Source organism: Ambystoma mexicanum, chromosome 8, assembly GCF_040938575.1.
Source record: "Ambystoma mexicanum isolate Mex_15411 chromosome 8, UKY_AmexF1_1, whole genome shotgun sequence".
NCBI classification, from domain to species: domain Eukaryota; kingdom Metazoa; phylum Chordata; class Amphibia; order Caudata; family Ambystomatidae; genus Ambystoma; species Ambystoma mexicanum.
This window is the reverse complement of record NC_090929.1, coordinates 1,053,611,292-1,053,627,239: the sequence shown is the minus strand read 5'-3', so window position 1 is coordinate 1,053,627,239 and position 15,948 is coordinate 1,053,611,292. Positions and strand designations below refer to the sequence as shown.

General features: G+C 49.8%; 1 protein-coding gene across 2 annotated transcripts in view; it reads right to left on the bottom strand.

Annotated features, from left to right (window-relative positions):
• ANXA11 (annexin A11) overlaps positions 1–15,948 on the bottom strand; it is a 292,276-nt gene that overhangs the window by 194,346 nt on the left and 81,982 nt on the right. For both annotated transcript variants that reach the window (XM_069611028.1, XM_069611027.1), the window contains one exon: positions 13,982–14,035. In XM_069611028.1, coding sequence (XP_069467129.1) covers positions 13,982–14,033 — 52 coding nt within the window. In that variant the 5' untranslated portion in view covers positions 14,034–14,035. The remainder of the gene's footprint in view (positions 1–13,981; positions 14,036–15,948) is intronic.

Below are 15,948 nucleotides of genomic sequence, written 5' to 3'. Positions count from 1 at the left end.
TGAGAAGGGGCCATTAGCAGTCAGTGGTGGAGGGCGGGGGGGGGCCTGCGGGGGTTTTCTGAGTGAAGTAGCTTGTTAAGAGAGTGGGGAGAAAGGGGGGCTATCTGGGTGCAGGGGGTGGTTGGCTAAGTGGGGTGGGTTTAAAAAAAATAAAAAAATAAAAAGTAATTTTATTAAATAAGTAGGTTGTGGTAAGTAGGGGTGAAGTTGATCTATTTTAGTACTGAGGGTTCAAAGCGAATCTTGGGGAGGTTTATCGGCGTCCAGGGGTTTTGTCTGGCCCCGGGTAGGTTCTGGCTCGGGGGCTTAGGTAGCAGGGTGCAGCAAGGGGCATTGTTAGCGTACCAGAGAGGTTGGTGCACAATGGTGGGACGAGGTGCAGGCAAGGAGGTGTTGGTGGATGCGAGGGCGCTGAGGGAGGCCCTGGCCATAATTAGCAGGGCATCTAAGGCCCAGCTGGAGGGGGTGGTGGGGGAGGTAACGGGTGAAGGGGAGACTAGTGGGGCTAGGCCGCAGAGGAGGGCGGCAGCTGATGGGGCCCTCGCAGCAGTGGTGGCGTGTGCCCCCACAGCAGGGAGAGGGGAGGTTTGGGAATCCGGGGGCAGGAAGATGAGGAGGGAGATAGACAGGAGGGCGTCCGGGGAGGTAAGGATCTCGGGGGGACAGCCATGTGGGGACGGACTGAGGGACAGCACTAGGGGAGCAGCGAGTGAGCAAAGGGAGGGGGCTCAAAAGAACCACGGCGGGGTTAGGGAGGAGGTACAGAGGGGGGCGCAAGGGCAGAGGGGAAGAGGGGGGGAAATACCTACGAAAGAGTGCGGGGGGGGAGAAGGAGAGTGAGGTCTCCATCAATAGAGGTGGGGAGGGCGGGGTGCGGAACGGCCCCCCCCCGGTAGGGTGAGTGAGAGTGGAGGGCGCTGCACAGCCCCCGCTGGTCAAATGGAAGTAGAGGGCTTGAGAGCAGCCCCTGCTCGGTCAACATACGGAGAGCCTAGAGGGTGCAGCACGGCCCCTAGCAGTGAGGACCCAAGGGTGGAGGTTGGAGCACCTCGCCCGAGAGAAGAGGACCAGGCAGGGGTTTCCACGGCCCCGCCGAGAAGACGTCAGAGGAGTGGCGGGGTGGACACCCCGGGCTCGCAAGAGGAGGAGCAACTTGATTGGGGCATGGACTCGCAGGAACAATGGTATTTGATGGGTGACGAAATGGGTTTGGAGGATTATGTGGGGCAGTGGGAGGTGGATGGTTATAGGTCGGCAGGGGAAAAGGGGCGGAGAGAAGAGGTTGGGCTTGGGATATGGAGAGACAGGTGCAGGGGTGTCGGGGGGCAAGCGGGAGGGGGAAACGTTGGCTGGGTGAGTCTGCTGATATGTTTTGTCCCCGCAGTAGGAGCCCGATAAGGAAGGAAGTGAGGAGCATTGGTGTGGCCGCAAGGCAGCAGACGGCGGGTGCAGAAAGAGGTGAGCGGGAAAGGGAATGGTCATCGGCATGGCAGAGATGGGTCCCAGGGGGAGGGATGGGAAACGAAGGGTCGTGTTTGCATAGGTTGATGAAAGAAGTTGGTGTACAGGCCATTGGAGCCTTGGGGGTTGACAAGAGCATGTGCTCAGTGGAGATTCAGACGGATAAGGTGGTGGAACCATTGGTGCTCGAAGTGCAAGGGGGAAAAGGAAAGGAGGTTGAAGGGAAAGGAAAAGAAAAGAAATTGCCATACATGGGGATAACAAAACCGTTGGGGGCGCATTTGATGGCTGCGACCAGGGAGAAGATTCAGGGGGGAATTTGTAGATGTTTTTAAATTGCTCCATAGGGAAGTGAGAGCTAAGGAGGGGTCGAAAGAAGAGGAGAGGGAACTGGCTGCGCGTCCAAGAGTACCGGTGACCATTGAGAACTGGACGTCAGCATTTATCTTTTATGCCAGTGTTTATTGTGAAAAATGTCCTGAGCGTTGTGTGGCCCTACTAAAATATATGGACGTAATTAGGAAGGCTTTCACGAGTTTTGGGGGCTTTGCATGGGTGAGGTATGACGAGGAATTCAGAGCGAGAATGGCGGAAGACAGTCAAGCGGTCTGGGGGGAGATAGACATGGATCTTTGGCTGCAATGGATGGCTCCAACAAGGCCTGCCCCGACATTGCACACAGCAAGCGGGCTGCCGGTGCCCTTCCGGCCCTTTCTTGGTCGCCCCGCCCATGAAGGGGCGGGGGAGGGGGCAGAGGGCAGTCCTCAGCTGCATGTTGGGCTTTCAACAAGGATGGCTGCACTAGGACCCTGTGTAGGTTTAGGCATGAGTGTAGCAAGTGTGGTGGAAAACACCCGCTTACGCAGTGCTTCCAACATGGAGATAGGGGGAGGGGGAGAGGTTCAGGCAGAGGGGTTGTGGGGAAAGGCTTTCACGCCAATTAAGGTGGGGGTTCTGCAAAATTGGTTGCAGTTCTATCCGGACAGGGACGGGGCGAGGATTTTGAGTGAAGGGTTCAGTAAAGGTTTCAGGTTGGGGTATCAGGGCCCAAGGGTGCGACGGTGGGCTGAAAACTTGAAGTCGGCCAAGGAAAATGTGGAAGTGGTAAGGACAAAATTGAGCAAAGAAATAGCAGCGGGAAGGATAGTGGGGCCATTTGATGACCTGCCGGGGGACCTAGTAATATCCCCATTGGGGGTGGTCCCCAAGAAAGCCCCGGGGGAGTTTCGGTTAATACACCATTTGTCTTGGTCAGAGGGCATGTCGGTGAATGATTTCATTGCCCCGGAAGATTGTGGGGTTGCATATGCAAGTGTTGACCAGGCGGTTGAACTGGTGAGGAAAGAATGGCGGGGGCCTTCATGGCCAAGTGTGACATCAAAGCGGCATTGAGGCTACTGCCGGTGCACCCGGAGGATTTTTGGTTGCTAGGATTGCAGTTCGAGGATCGCATATGCATAGACAAAGCCTTGCCAATGGGGTGCGCAATTTCCTGTGCGCTGTTTGAAAGATTCAGCTCGTTTCTGCAGTGGGTTTTTCCATTTAACTTGGGTTGGGAGAGCGTGCTGCACTATCTGGACGATTTTCTGTTCATTAGCGGGGCAGATAGAGAGGGTGAGTGCAGAGGGATGCTCAAGTTGTTCCAGGAGCTAATGGAGGAGTTGGGTGTGCCGTTAGCGGAAGACAAGACAGAAGGGCCTGTAGTGGTATTGACATTTTTGGGAATTGAGCTGGACTCAGTGGCTATGACCTCACACTTGCCGCACGACAAGGTGAGCAAACTGGTAGTGTTGCTGGAAAAGGCAGTGGGGGCCAAGAAAATGACGCTGGTTGACATGCAGAGATTGGTAGGGCATCTGAATTTTGCATGTAAAGTGGTAGCCCCAGGGAGGACGTTTTGTAGGAACATGGTGAGGGCTATGGCGGGGGCAAAGTGCCCACATCACCGGATAAGAGTATCGGGGTCAATGCGGGAGGACTGCAGAATTTGGCTGCATTTTTTGGAGAAGTTTAATGGGGTGTCAATGTGGCTGCAGGGGGACCCGGTGACATGGGAGGTACAGATATTTTCAGACGCGGCAGGAGCGGGGGGGTTTCAGAGTGTTTTGGGGGGGAAATGGTGTGCGGAGAAATGGCCTGAACGGTGGCTGAGGGAGGGAAGGAGTATAGCGTTCCTGGAGTTTTTCCCACTATTGTGGCTTTGGAGCTGTGGGGGAAGGATTTGCCGGATAGGAAAGTGAATTTTAATGTGGACAATGAATGTGTGGTCCACGTGGTAAACAGGCAGTCAGCAAAGGATCAGAGGGTGGCGAGGCTTATGAGGGAGTTTGTGCTGAGATGCATGGAACTGAATGTGGTGTTTAAGGCAACACATGTGCCGGGGAAGGATAATGGCATCGCTGATGCATGATCTCGTTTTCAATGGCAGAGATTCCATGGATTGGCTCCAGAGGCGGATCAGGAGGGGCAGCGGATTCCCGAATAGCTGTGGAGAATAGGAAGATGAGAGCGCTGGCTTTGGTGGAGGGTTCATTGGCCGGGTCGTCTAAGGAGGCGTACAGGAGGGCATGGGAGGATTTTGTTGGGGGGGAGCGCGTAATTGGAAAGGAACATGGGATGCGGAAGAGAGGAGGAGGGACGATGTCGTGAATTTCCTCATGAGGTGTATGGACAGGGGATGAGCGACTATAGCGGGGAAGTTAGCAGGAATTGCTTTTTACGGGAAGTGGTTTTGGGGTTTCCAGCCGAGTGGGGGGGGAATGGCGAGTAGGATGTTGGAAGGATGGGCAAGGGAAGGTAAGAGGGACAAGGACGGGAGGAGGCCGATATCGGCGGAATTGCTGCAAAGGTTGGTCAAGGCAGTAGGGGGAATTTGCTGGTCGGTGTGGGAAGGGGAGTTGTTTGCGACACGTTTTACGTGGCTATTTTTTGGGGCATTTCGGGTTTCGGAGTTGGTGGGGGGAAAAAGGGGGATCTGGGGGTCTGCAGTGGGAGGATGTGCGCATTACAGAAGAGGGACTGGACATAAGGATTAATAAGTCTAAAATGGACCAGAAGGGAAGGGGTTCATGGGTTTTGTTGGGGCGGGGGAGTAGGGAGTTGTGCCCAGTGTTGGCAGGCAGGTTGTGGAAGGAGCGGTGTGGGGTGGAGACGGGCCTGGTGTTCAAGCATGAGGATGGGGCAGCGGTTGCAGCAGCACAAGTTTTGGGGGTACTGCGTAAGGCTCTGCGGGAGTTGGGAGAAAAGGGTGAGGATTTTGGGACACATTCATTCAGGATGGGTGCGGCATCGGAGGGAAATAGGTTGGGTTTCACGGAGGATAAGGTGAAAAGTCTGGGGCGGTGGAAGTCTGGGAGATACAAGGGGTACGTCAGGGATTTTCATAAGGGAAGTTGTTGAAGGTTTGGGGGTTGGAGCAGGGCTGCAAACAACGAGGGGTTGGGGGATATTGTATTGTGGTGGTAATTTTGGAATTTCTTTTTCAGATGCTGTGCGAAAGGAGGGGGAGTTGGCGCAATTGTGGATTGTCGGCCATTCAATTGTTAAATGGGCTGGGAAAGAAGCGGAGAAAAGGGTCCTGGGCAGGCAACTGGGGTGTAGCTATAAGGATGTGGTGGTAAGATGGCACGGGTTAGGGGGCCTGCGCTGGGACCGTTGCTGCCTATGTTGGCAGAATTGCGGGAGCGCTTTGGGGCGCCGGAGGGATTGATCATTCACGCTGGGGAGAATGACTTGGTGAGGGATACTGGGGTGGCCCTGCTAAGGAATATGAAAAGGGATTTGGTCTGGGTGCGGGAAATGTGGCCGCAAGCGGAGGTGTTGTGGACTAAGTTGTTGCCGCGTAGGGTGTGGAGGCGTGCAAGGAGCGAGGGTGCTATAGTGCGGGCTAGGAAGGGGATCAACAGAGAGATGGTGAAGTGTTGTGCTTCGGTGGCAGTACAGGTGATGGATCATAAGGAAATAGTGTATGAGGGCTTTATGATTTTTAGGGAGGATGGGGTGCACTTGTCGGTTTATGGGAACAATCACTATTTGGCGGACTTGTGCGGTTGGCTGGGAGTTTGGGTGAAGAGTTGGAAATAAAGGGTAAAGGTTTGGGGTGGGTGGGGCAGAAAGAACACCTTGGGGAAGGGTTTTTCTGGTGCCGGGGGCATGGCCCCTTTTGATGTGGGGGGAGGGAAGCACAATGGGGGAATGACACGGGAAAGGAGGGGGTGGTGCTGTTTGCACAAGCGGGCCACCCCGGGGGAACAGGTATTGAGCCTGGAGGGGCATGGCCCCATGGAGAAAGCAGGACGCCTGGGAAAGGGGTAAGGAGATGGTAGGGGCCAAGGGACAGTTAGGGAGGAAATGGCTTTATTTAATTATTTAATTGTTGGGGAAATGAAAATGTCTAATTAGTTAATTGGTGGTTTAAATATTTCGTTAGTCTGTAAGGCCATGGAGCCAGGTGAGCATTAATTGTAACCTTGGGCCTGTCACATTAAAGCGACCTTTTCCACTTTTAAATGAGTCTGGGTTTTTGTGCAGTAAGCCAAAAAGGGAGAAAAGTAGATACTGGCAGTAGTAATAAAAGTTTTGGAGGTTTGGTTGTGATTAAGGGAGAAAAGTAGATACTGGCATTAGTAATACCAGTTTTGGAGGTTTGATTGTGATTAAGGGAGAAAAGTAAATAGATAAACTGAACAAACTAAATGTGGGTTTACTGTGCAATATTTAAACAATGCTGTCTTCGTAAGTTAAGCATTTTAATTGCAAACATGTTTAAATCGAAACAAGTTTAACAGGAGCATGCGTTAGGCGTCATTGCCAAGTAAATGGTATCTACATAAGGAAGTGAAAGCGTTTCCCCAGGTTTTTGTTTTACGTTTCATGTGTTAAAAAGCATGACACTGCGATGGAGTGTCCGTCTAAAAAAGCATCTTCCCTGGAGAGTATTGTTGTTTGCGTGTCTGCTTTTGAAGACAGACGGTTCAGAATGACGTCAATCCAGTGGTTATTGACCACTCTAGAAATTCTGATTGGCTAAATCGAAGTCAGTAACATGTGCAAATTAGTTTTAAAAAGGCAATCTGTGCAATGTATAACTTTTTGTTAGTGCTCTAAAACGTAAGTTACAGCAAAAAAAAAAGGTAATCCGAGATGTACCTACCTTACGGAATCCAGTTTGCAAGTGTAAGAATACATATTGATGGCTGTGCGCATAATGACAAAATAAATATAAAAACACAGGTTTTCTCCACTGAGAGGTCAACTTCCTGCAGCTGCGCCGTAGCAAAAGTGTTGCTTGTTGCGTCACAGAGCAATCAAGCAGTCATTTCTGGGATCTTTGTTCTTTTAAATAAAATTGACACATGTACGCCTTCCATCCAGGACAGTGGTATGGAACCAGCTAAAACAATTTTTTTCAGCAAAACGTAAAGCACTTTTTCCATTTTTTGGAGCAGGTCTTCGAGACCTCAGAGAGGCCATCAGGGTCGGAAGCCTGGAAGGCTTGGTATGTTTAATCAACGACTCAAGCATTTTTTTGCAAGTAGGGTTAAACCTGTAACAGGGATGTAGCCAAAGATCAGCAAAGATGGGCACAACCAATGGCCTGCATTCAAGGGGGCCTCATTACAAGTGTGTTGCAGCCCCTAATGGCCCTGCCTCTTGGAATAGTCCTCCTGCCAGCGAGTCACCTACTCTTGTAAACTCAATATCCAACTACTAGATTGCGGCACCTGGCTGACAGCAATGCCCTCCCATCCAGGTGTTCATCATCTGCATTGAACCCTTCCTCGCACTCTCCTGCACCAGAGACCTGCTTCCACTCTGTAAACTGGGGCCTCCTATCCTGGGCATGCACTGGAAGCATCCTTCTACAGTGCTGCTCCCATCTCGAGGAGGCCAACATTAAGGAAGGTAAACAGTTGGTGTAGACTTTCTGTTGAGCTAACAGACTCTCCACCCGTTACGATCAAACCCGGTCCCACCTTGGCCCCAAAGATAATCAACATGTGGCCCTTTTCATCCTTATATATGTTAGGTGCCATTTGTATAGCACCTGCTGCCATTGGTATGGCCTTGAAGCCCTTCGGAAGGCCATGGTCTGTGTAGAAAAGTAATGAAAGGAGTGGTAAAATATGTGTGCGCATTTATAGCCAGATAGCATAGAAGGTAGGTAGAGAATGGCTAGGTCTAACGGCACATATCACAGAGTTCAGAGGACGGGTGCAGTGTCAAATTGTCAAGCTATGTGAACAGCTGGAACGAAGTTCGCATGGGACTCCAATATCCGATTCAGGACTGAATCCCTGATTCTGAGGGTGTGTATAGTCTCTTGGTGAGGGTGGAGTGGTCAATGGTGTCCAACGCTGCCGAGAGGTGGAGTAGGAAAAGGGGGCACAATCTTCCGAGTGTCTTTAAATCGTCCCAGATGGAGACTAGGCAGAATGCTGTTCCTCGTAAAGGTCTGAAGCCAGATTGGGTAGAGTTGAGGCCTGGTTTGATTCTGAGAAGAGGGATAGTTGCGAGTATGCCGCTCAGTCAGCTAATTTAGCTAAATAGCAGTTGTTGTAGATGGGTCTGTTGTTGGTCAGGACAAGAGGGTCGAGGGAGGTGTTCTTGAGGAAAGGCTTGATGTAGGTGCACTTATAAACTGCTCGGACGGTACCGGAAGTGAGGAGGAGACTATGGATCTCACGAGGTCACCGGCACAGGTGGCTGGCAAAAATGTCTTTTAGCAGAGAGTGGGGGCAGGGGTCCCCGGGCAATCCTGAGGCCCAGCTGAGTGATGGTAGCTTGAGGAATTCGGAGGGTGAGGGGGAAGTGGTGAAAAGGTAGAAAAGAGTGGGATGATGGAAAATTGTTGGGAGAGGTTGGGAAAGAGATGAGATTTTTAGAGAAGATGAAAATGTGTCTCTTGCGCTGTTGTGAAAGTCGTCTGAGAGGGAGTCCGAGGAATTGGGTGTGGCTCGGAGTATTGGTGGTGCAGGCAAGAGTGGTTGAATTCATAGAGCTTGAAGAATTCCCTCGTTAAGTACAGGTCTTTCAAGATTCTGTTCCAATAGTAGGATTCTTTGGCTTTGCATATTTGTGCCCGCTAAACCTTGAGCTGGGAGGAGTAGGCCATTCTGCTGGATGACGATGGGTCTGCACACATCCACGCTCAAGGATATGGTGCAAGGTTTTCCATTTGATGGCTGGGGGAGCCATTTGGGTGAATTGCGTTGTCTGTTAAAAAAAGATCTGATGGGGAGAGGGAGCCGAGTGCTTCTGAAAGCCATTGATCGAAGTTGAAGATGGCGATCCAACCCGAATAGAGGAGGTGTGGAGTTTAGGGAGGCTAGTAGGGTCTGCTACATTAGGAGTCACTTTGGTTTACTTCCAGAGGTGGGATGGATTGGGGGCCCGGGTGCTGCCAGAGGGGTGGGTGGGCCCATAGAGGAGAGGGTGGGGGTGGGTGTGGGCCCATAGAGGAGAGGGTGGGGGTGGGTGGCAGAGTGATCAGACCAGAAGCGGGTGTGGTGGTAGTGTTGTGAGGTGGTCTGGTGAACCCAAGATTGCATCTAGGATGTGACCAGCAAAGTGAGTTGGCCCTAGGAGTAGTTTTGTTAGGTCCAAGGTTTCCAGGTGCTCCAGTAATATGGCCATTGGGTTGTATGGCATTTCGAACCAATACTGTGAGGTTGGGGTGGGAGACCATGATGGCTGCTATGGAGTCACTTAGCGATTCCGCAAAGATTCCATTGTAGTCACGGGGTTGATAAAATGAGCAAGAAGCTATAAGATGATGAGAGCAGGACTTGTAATGGAAGGGATTCACAGTCTGTGTTACAGGCCTGTTTGTCAGAGTGAGAGGGGACTGTGGGGACTGTGGAGGCTTTGTGAAGGATGGTTAGGTTGCCTGCTCTGATAGCCCCCTTTTGCACAATAAGTTTGTAACCTGGTGGCAAGACTTCATGTGCAGACAGCCAGAGGTTTTGTGAGAACCTGGTTTCGGTGATGAAAAGGATGTCCGGGCATTCTGATGAGATGAGGTTGTATATATTTTGTTACAATTTGTAGTGCTTTGCTTGAAGTCAGTGGGGTCAGACTCTGGGTGGGTCCTGGGAGAGGAGAAGGGGTGAACGAGGAATGGGATTGGCTTGATGCGGAGGCGGGAGAGGGTGATGGCTGATGGAGGTTGTGACGTAGAGGGAGGGCTGGAAGGTGCGGTCAGGTGGTTGACATGTGTGTGGCAGTGGGGTTTGGGGGAAGGTTGGAATCAGTGAAGGGTCCGAGAGGTGTGTGTGTGGGAGAGTTGTACGTAGTAGGAGGCAGTTGGTTTCCAGGGGAGGGTGAGGAGACGGAGGCCCTAAGCATTATGGGTGGATGTGTGGTGGCGGCTGGGATGATGGAGTCCTGGATGTTGAAATGTAAAGTGGCTAAAAGGGATGGGGGAAGGGTGTGGATTACTGTGCCAGGTGCTAGGGCCACATACGTTAATGGTGGTGGATTCTGTAGTGTTGGTGGGGGAGAAGAGGGCAGAAGGTCTCCGAGATGGGGTTGGATTTCCAGTCGGATGTGAGAAACCAGAGGCATTTCTCCCAAGCTATTCCCAGAGATACTTAGAAAACACAAGCAAGACAGTATTCTTCTCTTCCCAGAGAAACAAAATATCACTACTCCCCTTGACGTTTTCCGCAGAGACCAGTGATTGGTTATTACTACGAAAGACAGATCAGAAACGAAACTGATATTGGTTTTTTCTTTACCGAGGATTCCCAGCCTGACGACAGGGAATATTCATGAGCATGTGAATCCATGCCAGACCCCATGCTGGAGAAATGCTTTATTTCCATTCCCATTACACAATTACAATCCCTGTTATTCCCCTACCAGACCTCTTCTCAATACTCTACCTGACCTCTACCCTTTCAAATTAACATTCAGTCGAAGGAAGGGAGGACAATCAAGGCAAGGGAGAAAAACACAAAACCCTTCCATTTTGCAATATACCTTCCCTATCTGATACAACTACTTTTCTACCTACTCAGGAATACTACAAAACCCACCATCCCAATCATTCTTCTCCCAATCCCCCCTATTAAATCCATGACCCAGATACAAAACGCAGAGACAAAGCTAAAATAAATACCTCTAGATTTTTCCTGCGAGCCTGTCCCGCTAATGAGATCAGGCAGAGTCAGGCACTACACCTTGACAGCACACACCTGGCCTCCATTTCTCTTCACCATAGGGATAAAAGGAGGAACACGGAAGCACACCCTGAGCAAGGCAAAGCACACGAGGAAGCAGCACTTCCAAGATGGCAGTTTAATTCAAGGCAGAAGGCGGCAAGACCCAAGAGAATTGCAAAGAGGGAAATACCCTTGACCTTTTCACTGACAAACAGCATCTTTAATGAGCCTTCAAAAGCAGGAAACTAAGACCTGGAATTAAAGCTAAAGAATCCTGCATTGTGTGTCGGAGGTACCCGGGTCTCTCCGGCGTCGATAGTCAAGGCGTGGTGAAGCGCTTGCCGCCCTAGTGCTATCCTTGACTCCTACAACAAAGCAGCACCAGTGAAGTGAGCACAGCCAGTGAGTTGGGGAGACTGATACCAGACCGGCTGTGTGGAAACCAAAGGTGAAAGCAGCAACATTGAATGAAGATTATTAAGACAGCAGATAGGTGAATGAACTTTGAAGCTAAACTACAATACCATAGACCGAGTGGTCCGACATCATGTGGGTGATCATTCGAAAGTCTCTGTTAGGTAACCAACCAAAAGGATGCGAACGGTAAAAGAAAATTGTGAAATCCAAGTGGTCCTGCAACGGGTCAAGTCAAACCCTGTGCACGTTCGAAGGTCTTCAATACTTGATGTAAAATTGGCATTTGTCCAAGCCGGGCTGAGGGAGACTAATTGTGTAGAATGGATCTAAGCCCGGCAGAGGGGGATCCGTGGTGAACCGCGAGTCACCCGAAAGGAAGAACCTAAGAACATTGGGCAATAAAGCGAAAGGTGAAAGACAGGCTTGTGTCCGGCAGAGTGAAGCCTGTGCTGAACGTTATGCTAATTGGATCTGAGCCCAGGTGAGGGGGTCGGGGTGGATAATGAATCACTGCATGTGAATACTTGTGAAGGAAAATAACTTGTCTATTTGGTTGCATCAGGCCCTTTGAGTATAGAGATTTTTGAGAAGCAAGGAGACTTATGCTCCGGAGGCCCAGATGCTGATGAGTGACTTGTAACCTCATGCTAACGAAGCCAGAGACTGTGCTATGCTGGAGTGAAACGCCTTATCCCGTGATAAAACATGGGAAGGGAGGCCAACGACATATCATTTTGAACACTTTTCTTTTTCATAACTTTATTTCCCACACTGTATTTTGAGGCAAGGATTGGCAATAGGCTTTTTAGTATGGGCCCTTTTATTTTGAGAAGACACCACTAGGACTGCATTATTATTTGATGGTCGTATCTTGCTCCCATCTGTATATTTAGGTTTAGATAGGCGTTTATCATACCCTGTTTGAAGTTCAATAAACACCCTTGAACTTTGGTCACTTGTGTGTCTTACTGTTGATGCCATGCCTTCTTACATGAGGGAGGAGGCAGTGACAGTCTCCTAGATCTGCATGGGGAGGAGTGCATGCACTATGCATTTGCTGCTCTTTAATATGTTGAGCTTCTCCATGGTGGTTTACAGACTGCAATCGGAACTGTTACCTTTTAAACTATTTCAAAACTTTTTGATAGCTTGCAGCACCTCTTTTTAACAGCAAGCATATCCCTAGTGTCTTTAAAATGCTGCAATGGCTTTCAAAGACATATTTATTCCCTGTACAAGAAAACAGCGAATTTAGGACATGTCCAACTTAACTTGGGGAGCATTGGGGCCCCAGAACTCCCAGTTGATCTCGAACTATCATGTTGATCCTGATATGGGAGAGTGGCACTTTCAAGACTTAATCTATCAATTCAAAACAAGTTACTTGCATGCAAGTCTGCATTTCATTGTCCTTACAAAGCAACAGGTAAAGATGGATTGGAACATGTATTGTGAGGACATCACTGCTTACTGGACCTTCTACTAGCCATCTCCCCTCAGAGCTCCGCCTTTGCTACTACGCCATGCTCACCAGTAGGAGTCAGGTGGATCTGGGGTGAACCTTGTTGCCTAATTACAGGTGGAGTTCTGCTACACCCTGAACACAGAGCAGAATCATAACTGATTAAATGCCAAGCAAGCAGGAGGGCGTCTCCTCTCACTCTCTTGAAGAAGGACCGATCTATGTGAAAACTACACACCCGAAAATACTGCACTTCGAAATCCCAAATGCAGAAATGTAGGCACGCAGTGATCACATATATATCCATGCCATTGGGCAAAGGCACAATCCCGGCCTTGCAAGTACGGGGGACCGCCACACAGCCCCCGAATCCCACAGGAATTCAGCATTTTCGTCTACTAGAAAATGCGCAGTAAACGTACGTGCAGGTTTTTTTTGGGGGGGGGGCTTCCTCTGTATTTTGGTAGGATACCTTCAAGACATGCTTTCCAAAGGAAACACTTCAGGGAGAGCTTATCTACACATGCAGTGGTGACGGGCAAAAGAAACTATGCGCATAGCAAGAGTTGTGCTCCCAACATAATGGGTCTTCTTCAAAGACTATTTATGAACTCAATATAATTTCCAGTACATTTGAGGGCTTCTAAACACCTTAAAAAAAATATGTCAACATGAAGAAAAAATCCTAAGCAATAGCTTCCAGGGGAGAGGCACCAGCCAATTAGAAGCCAGGAACACAGGATTTAGAATGTGATAGAAAAGGACACCTAGATCTGTGGCACACATCTATTTTAAAAAGGGGAAACTGGTACATGCAATTCAAGTGAAGCAGGATTCCATTAAAAAAAAGCTATTTACCACCCCCGGCTTGCATGCGGCGGTACAAATAGCTGTAGATCCCCCTCAGAGATGGGCTTTACCCAATAACAGCACAGGGCCCACATTAATGTCCTAGCTTGGCTCCAGTCTCTAACTTGGGCACAAGAGCGTTTACCAACGAGTAGAGTGTCCTCTTCAATGTACATTTCTTAATAAAACAATCCCTGCTCTGCCTCCCAATCCAAAATATTAAATGTGCCTTATGATGCCTGAGCCGGCGCCTGCTAAGACTTAAAAACCAAAGTAGTAACAGAGCCTTGCCAACAACTAAAGGTAGGTAGTTCATAGGAGACCAACAGAGTATTTCTGGGATTAAAGACATTTGCAGATATTTTATTCTAAAAACACAGATCAGAATGTCAATAAAACAGTGTGTAACTGATCATATGTACAGTTGTGTGACAAGTGGGGGAAGGGTGAAAGACTGTTGCCATCTGCCATTAATTTGGTGATCTTGTTTCATGTTGTGCTGCATTTTGGGGTAATCGTATGCGTGTACCCAGAAACCCCATACAAGCTGATCCACCTATCCTTCCACCAGCTCAATGAGATTTCCACCAGTACACCAAAACCCCAATAAGAATGCAAAAAGGCTCACCTGGTTGAGCTTGTGGGTAGCCACCGGCAGGGGGATAGCCTGGGTAACTCATTGCTGAAAGAAAAAAAGAGAAAAGTAGGATTAAAGAATTTGCAAAATGGGCAAAACATGCCCAACATCATCAATCTGGTTGAAAAGTTAGCATGGTTTGGTCCTCAAAAATGTTTCCAATTAAAGAAATTATCTCCCCTGAACTACCCATCATGTTTTGTGCCTCGGGAATCCATTCCTCTGCAGGAAATCCATCACAATGTCCTTCCAAACCTTGTGATGGCAGTCCAGGTTCAACCTCCTCAGAAAGACAGCAAGAAAGTTCTACCTTCTCAATACGGACTACTTCTGCTTGGAACTCACCTGCTGGTCCTTGCTCCTCTGCACTGAAAGGAAACCCACTAGCGATTCAGAAGATCCCACAAGAGCAAGGTTTCATCAAATCCCCTGCTCCCTCCATGGACTCCGAAACGTGCCCTGTCCTGGAGCCTCTCCACAGACTCCTGCAGCACATCTGCTTCATAGATATTCTATATCAGAAAATAAACCTCAAGAACCGCTGTCTAGGAATCACCCACTGCCAACTTTAAATCCTAAGAAGCGGTTAGCTAGAATGAACGCTGGTCACGAGAAGCATGCTGGCCAAGCGCTGGGAGGTGCTACTTAGAAAGCATTTTCTCCAGAACTTTGAGACAGTGAACAGTAATGACTCACTCTTCAAAAGGTAAGGTCGACGTGTTCTCCGGGTAAGCACCCTCGCTCTGCCCACACCTTCTACGTGTGGTCCTCGTTTCTGCACCCATCACTACTACCCATAAGCATCTCAAAGGGGCTCCCTGGTCCATTCACTGCATGCGCTGCTGGGTCACCACACCTTTGCCACATTCCTTGATGCGACACTAGGTCGCTCCCCTTCCACTGCACATCTCCCTGAATCCACCCCCCTCCCCCACCTCGTCCCTATGACGCTCTCCATCTCCCCAGTCTACTCTGACTGCTTCTCCATCACCTATCGTCCCTCTTTCACGAAGTCTGGAAGGAAGGCAGAAACTCTCCTGGTCTCCAAACCTGGCCTTCCCATTGCCGATATCTACGCCAATGCTTCCTCCAGACAGACTGTCACTTACATTCTCTTTGCCATTCCTTCTCCTGACCGATGGACTCCCCATTTGGTCTCCATCCTCTCTCCTTTCTCTTCCTCACCCTTTAATGGTGGCACCAGATGGGAAGTGGATGGATCTTGGCACACGTACCATCTCAGTGCATCAATGTCTACCAAGATAGAACTATCATGGCACACATGTCTCATCCCAACCTACTCCTTCTTGACAGGCGTCTACCGTCTTTTCAGCTTTTCTCCCCCCTCCTCCCTCCCTACCGTCTTGCACCCCCCCCCCTCAGTTGGGGGTACCCCACCATTATACACCCCTCAGAAAACCTTTAAAAGGTGTCAAAAAGCTTCACCTAGCTACCCTCAATTCTTGCTCTGCTGTCAAAGACTCCTCTGACATCGGTCTCCTCCTCGAAGACCTTGCTCTCACTGAGACGTGGTTCAAGGCCAGCTCTGTCACTGCTTTTGACACTTCTCCCTGAAGGCTACAAGATCCTGTCCAATCCCAGATCCACCCAGTCTGGAAGCAGATTAGCCCTGATCTTCTCTGAGTGGGTTCCAGCCACCATCATTCCCACTCAATCCTAGTCCTCCTTTAAATGCCTCATCTGTAGACTGTCTCCCCTTCCCTCGCTCTCACTCACTCACTCACTCTCACCACTATGTACAGGCCCCCCCAGACCCCACCCCCTCATTCCTCTTGGAATGAGCGGAGCTCTTCTCTCCTGCCCTCCTCCAAACATCTGAACTCCCCCGATTTGCCCACTGTACTCTTTCGTAACCTTTGCGACTCTCCTTCCCTCACAATTCTTCCCTCTGGCCCAAACCATTCTGCTGACCACACCTTGGATGCGCACAGCTTGAC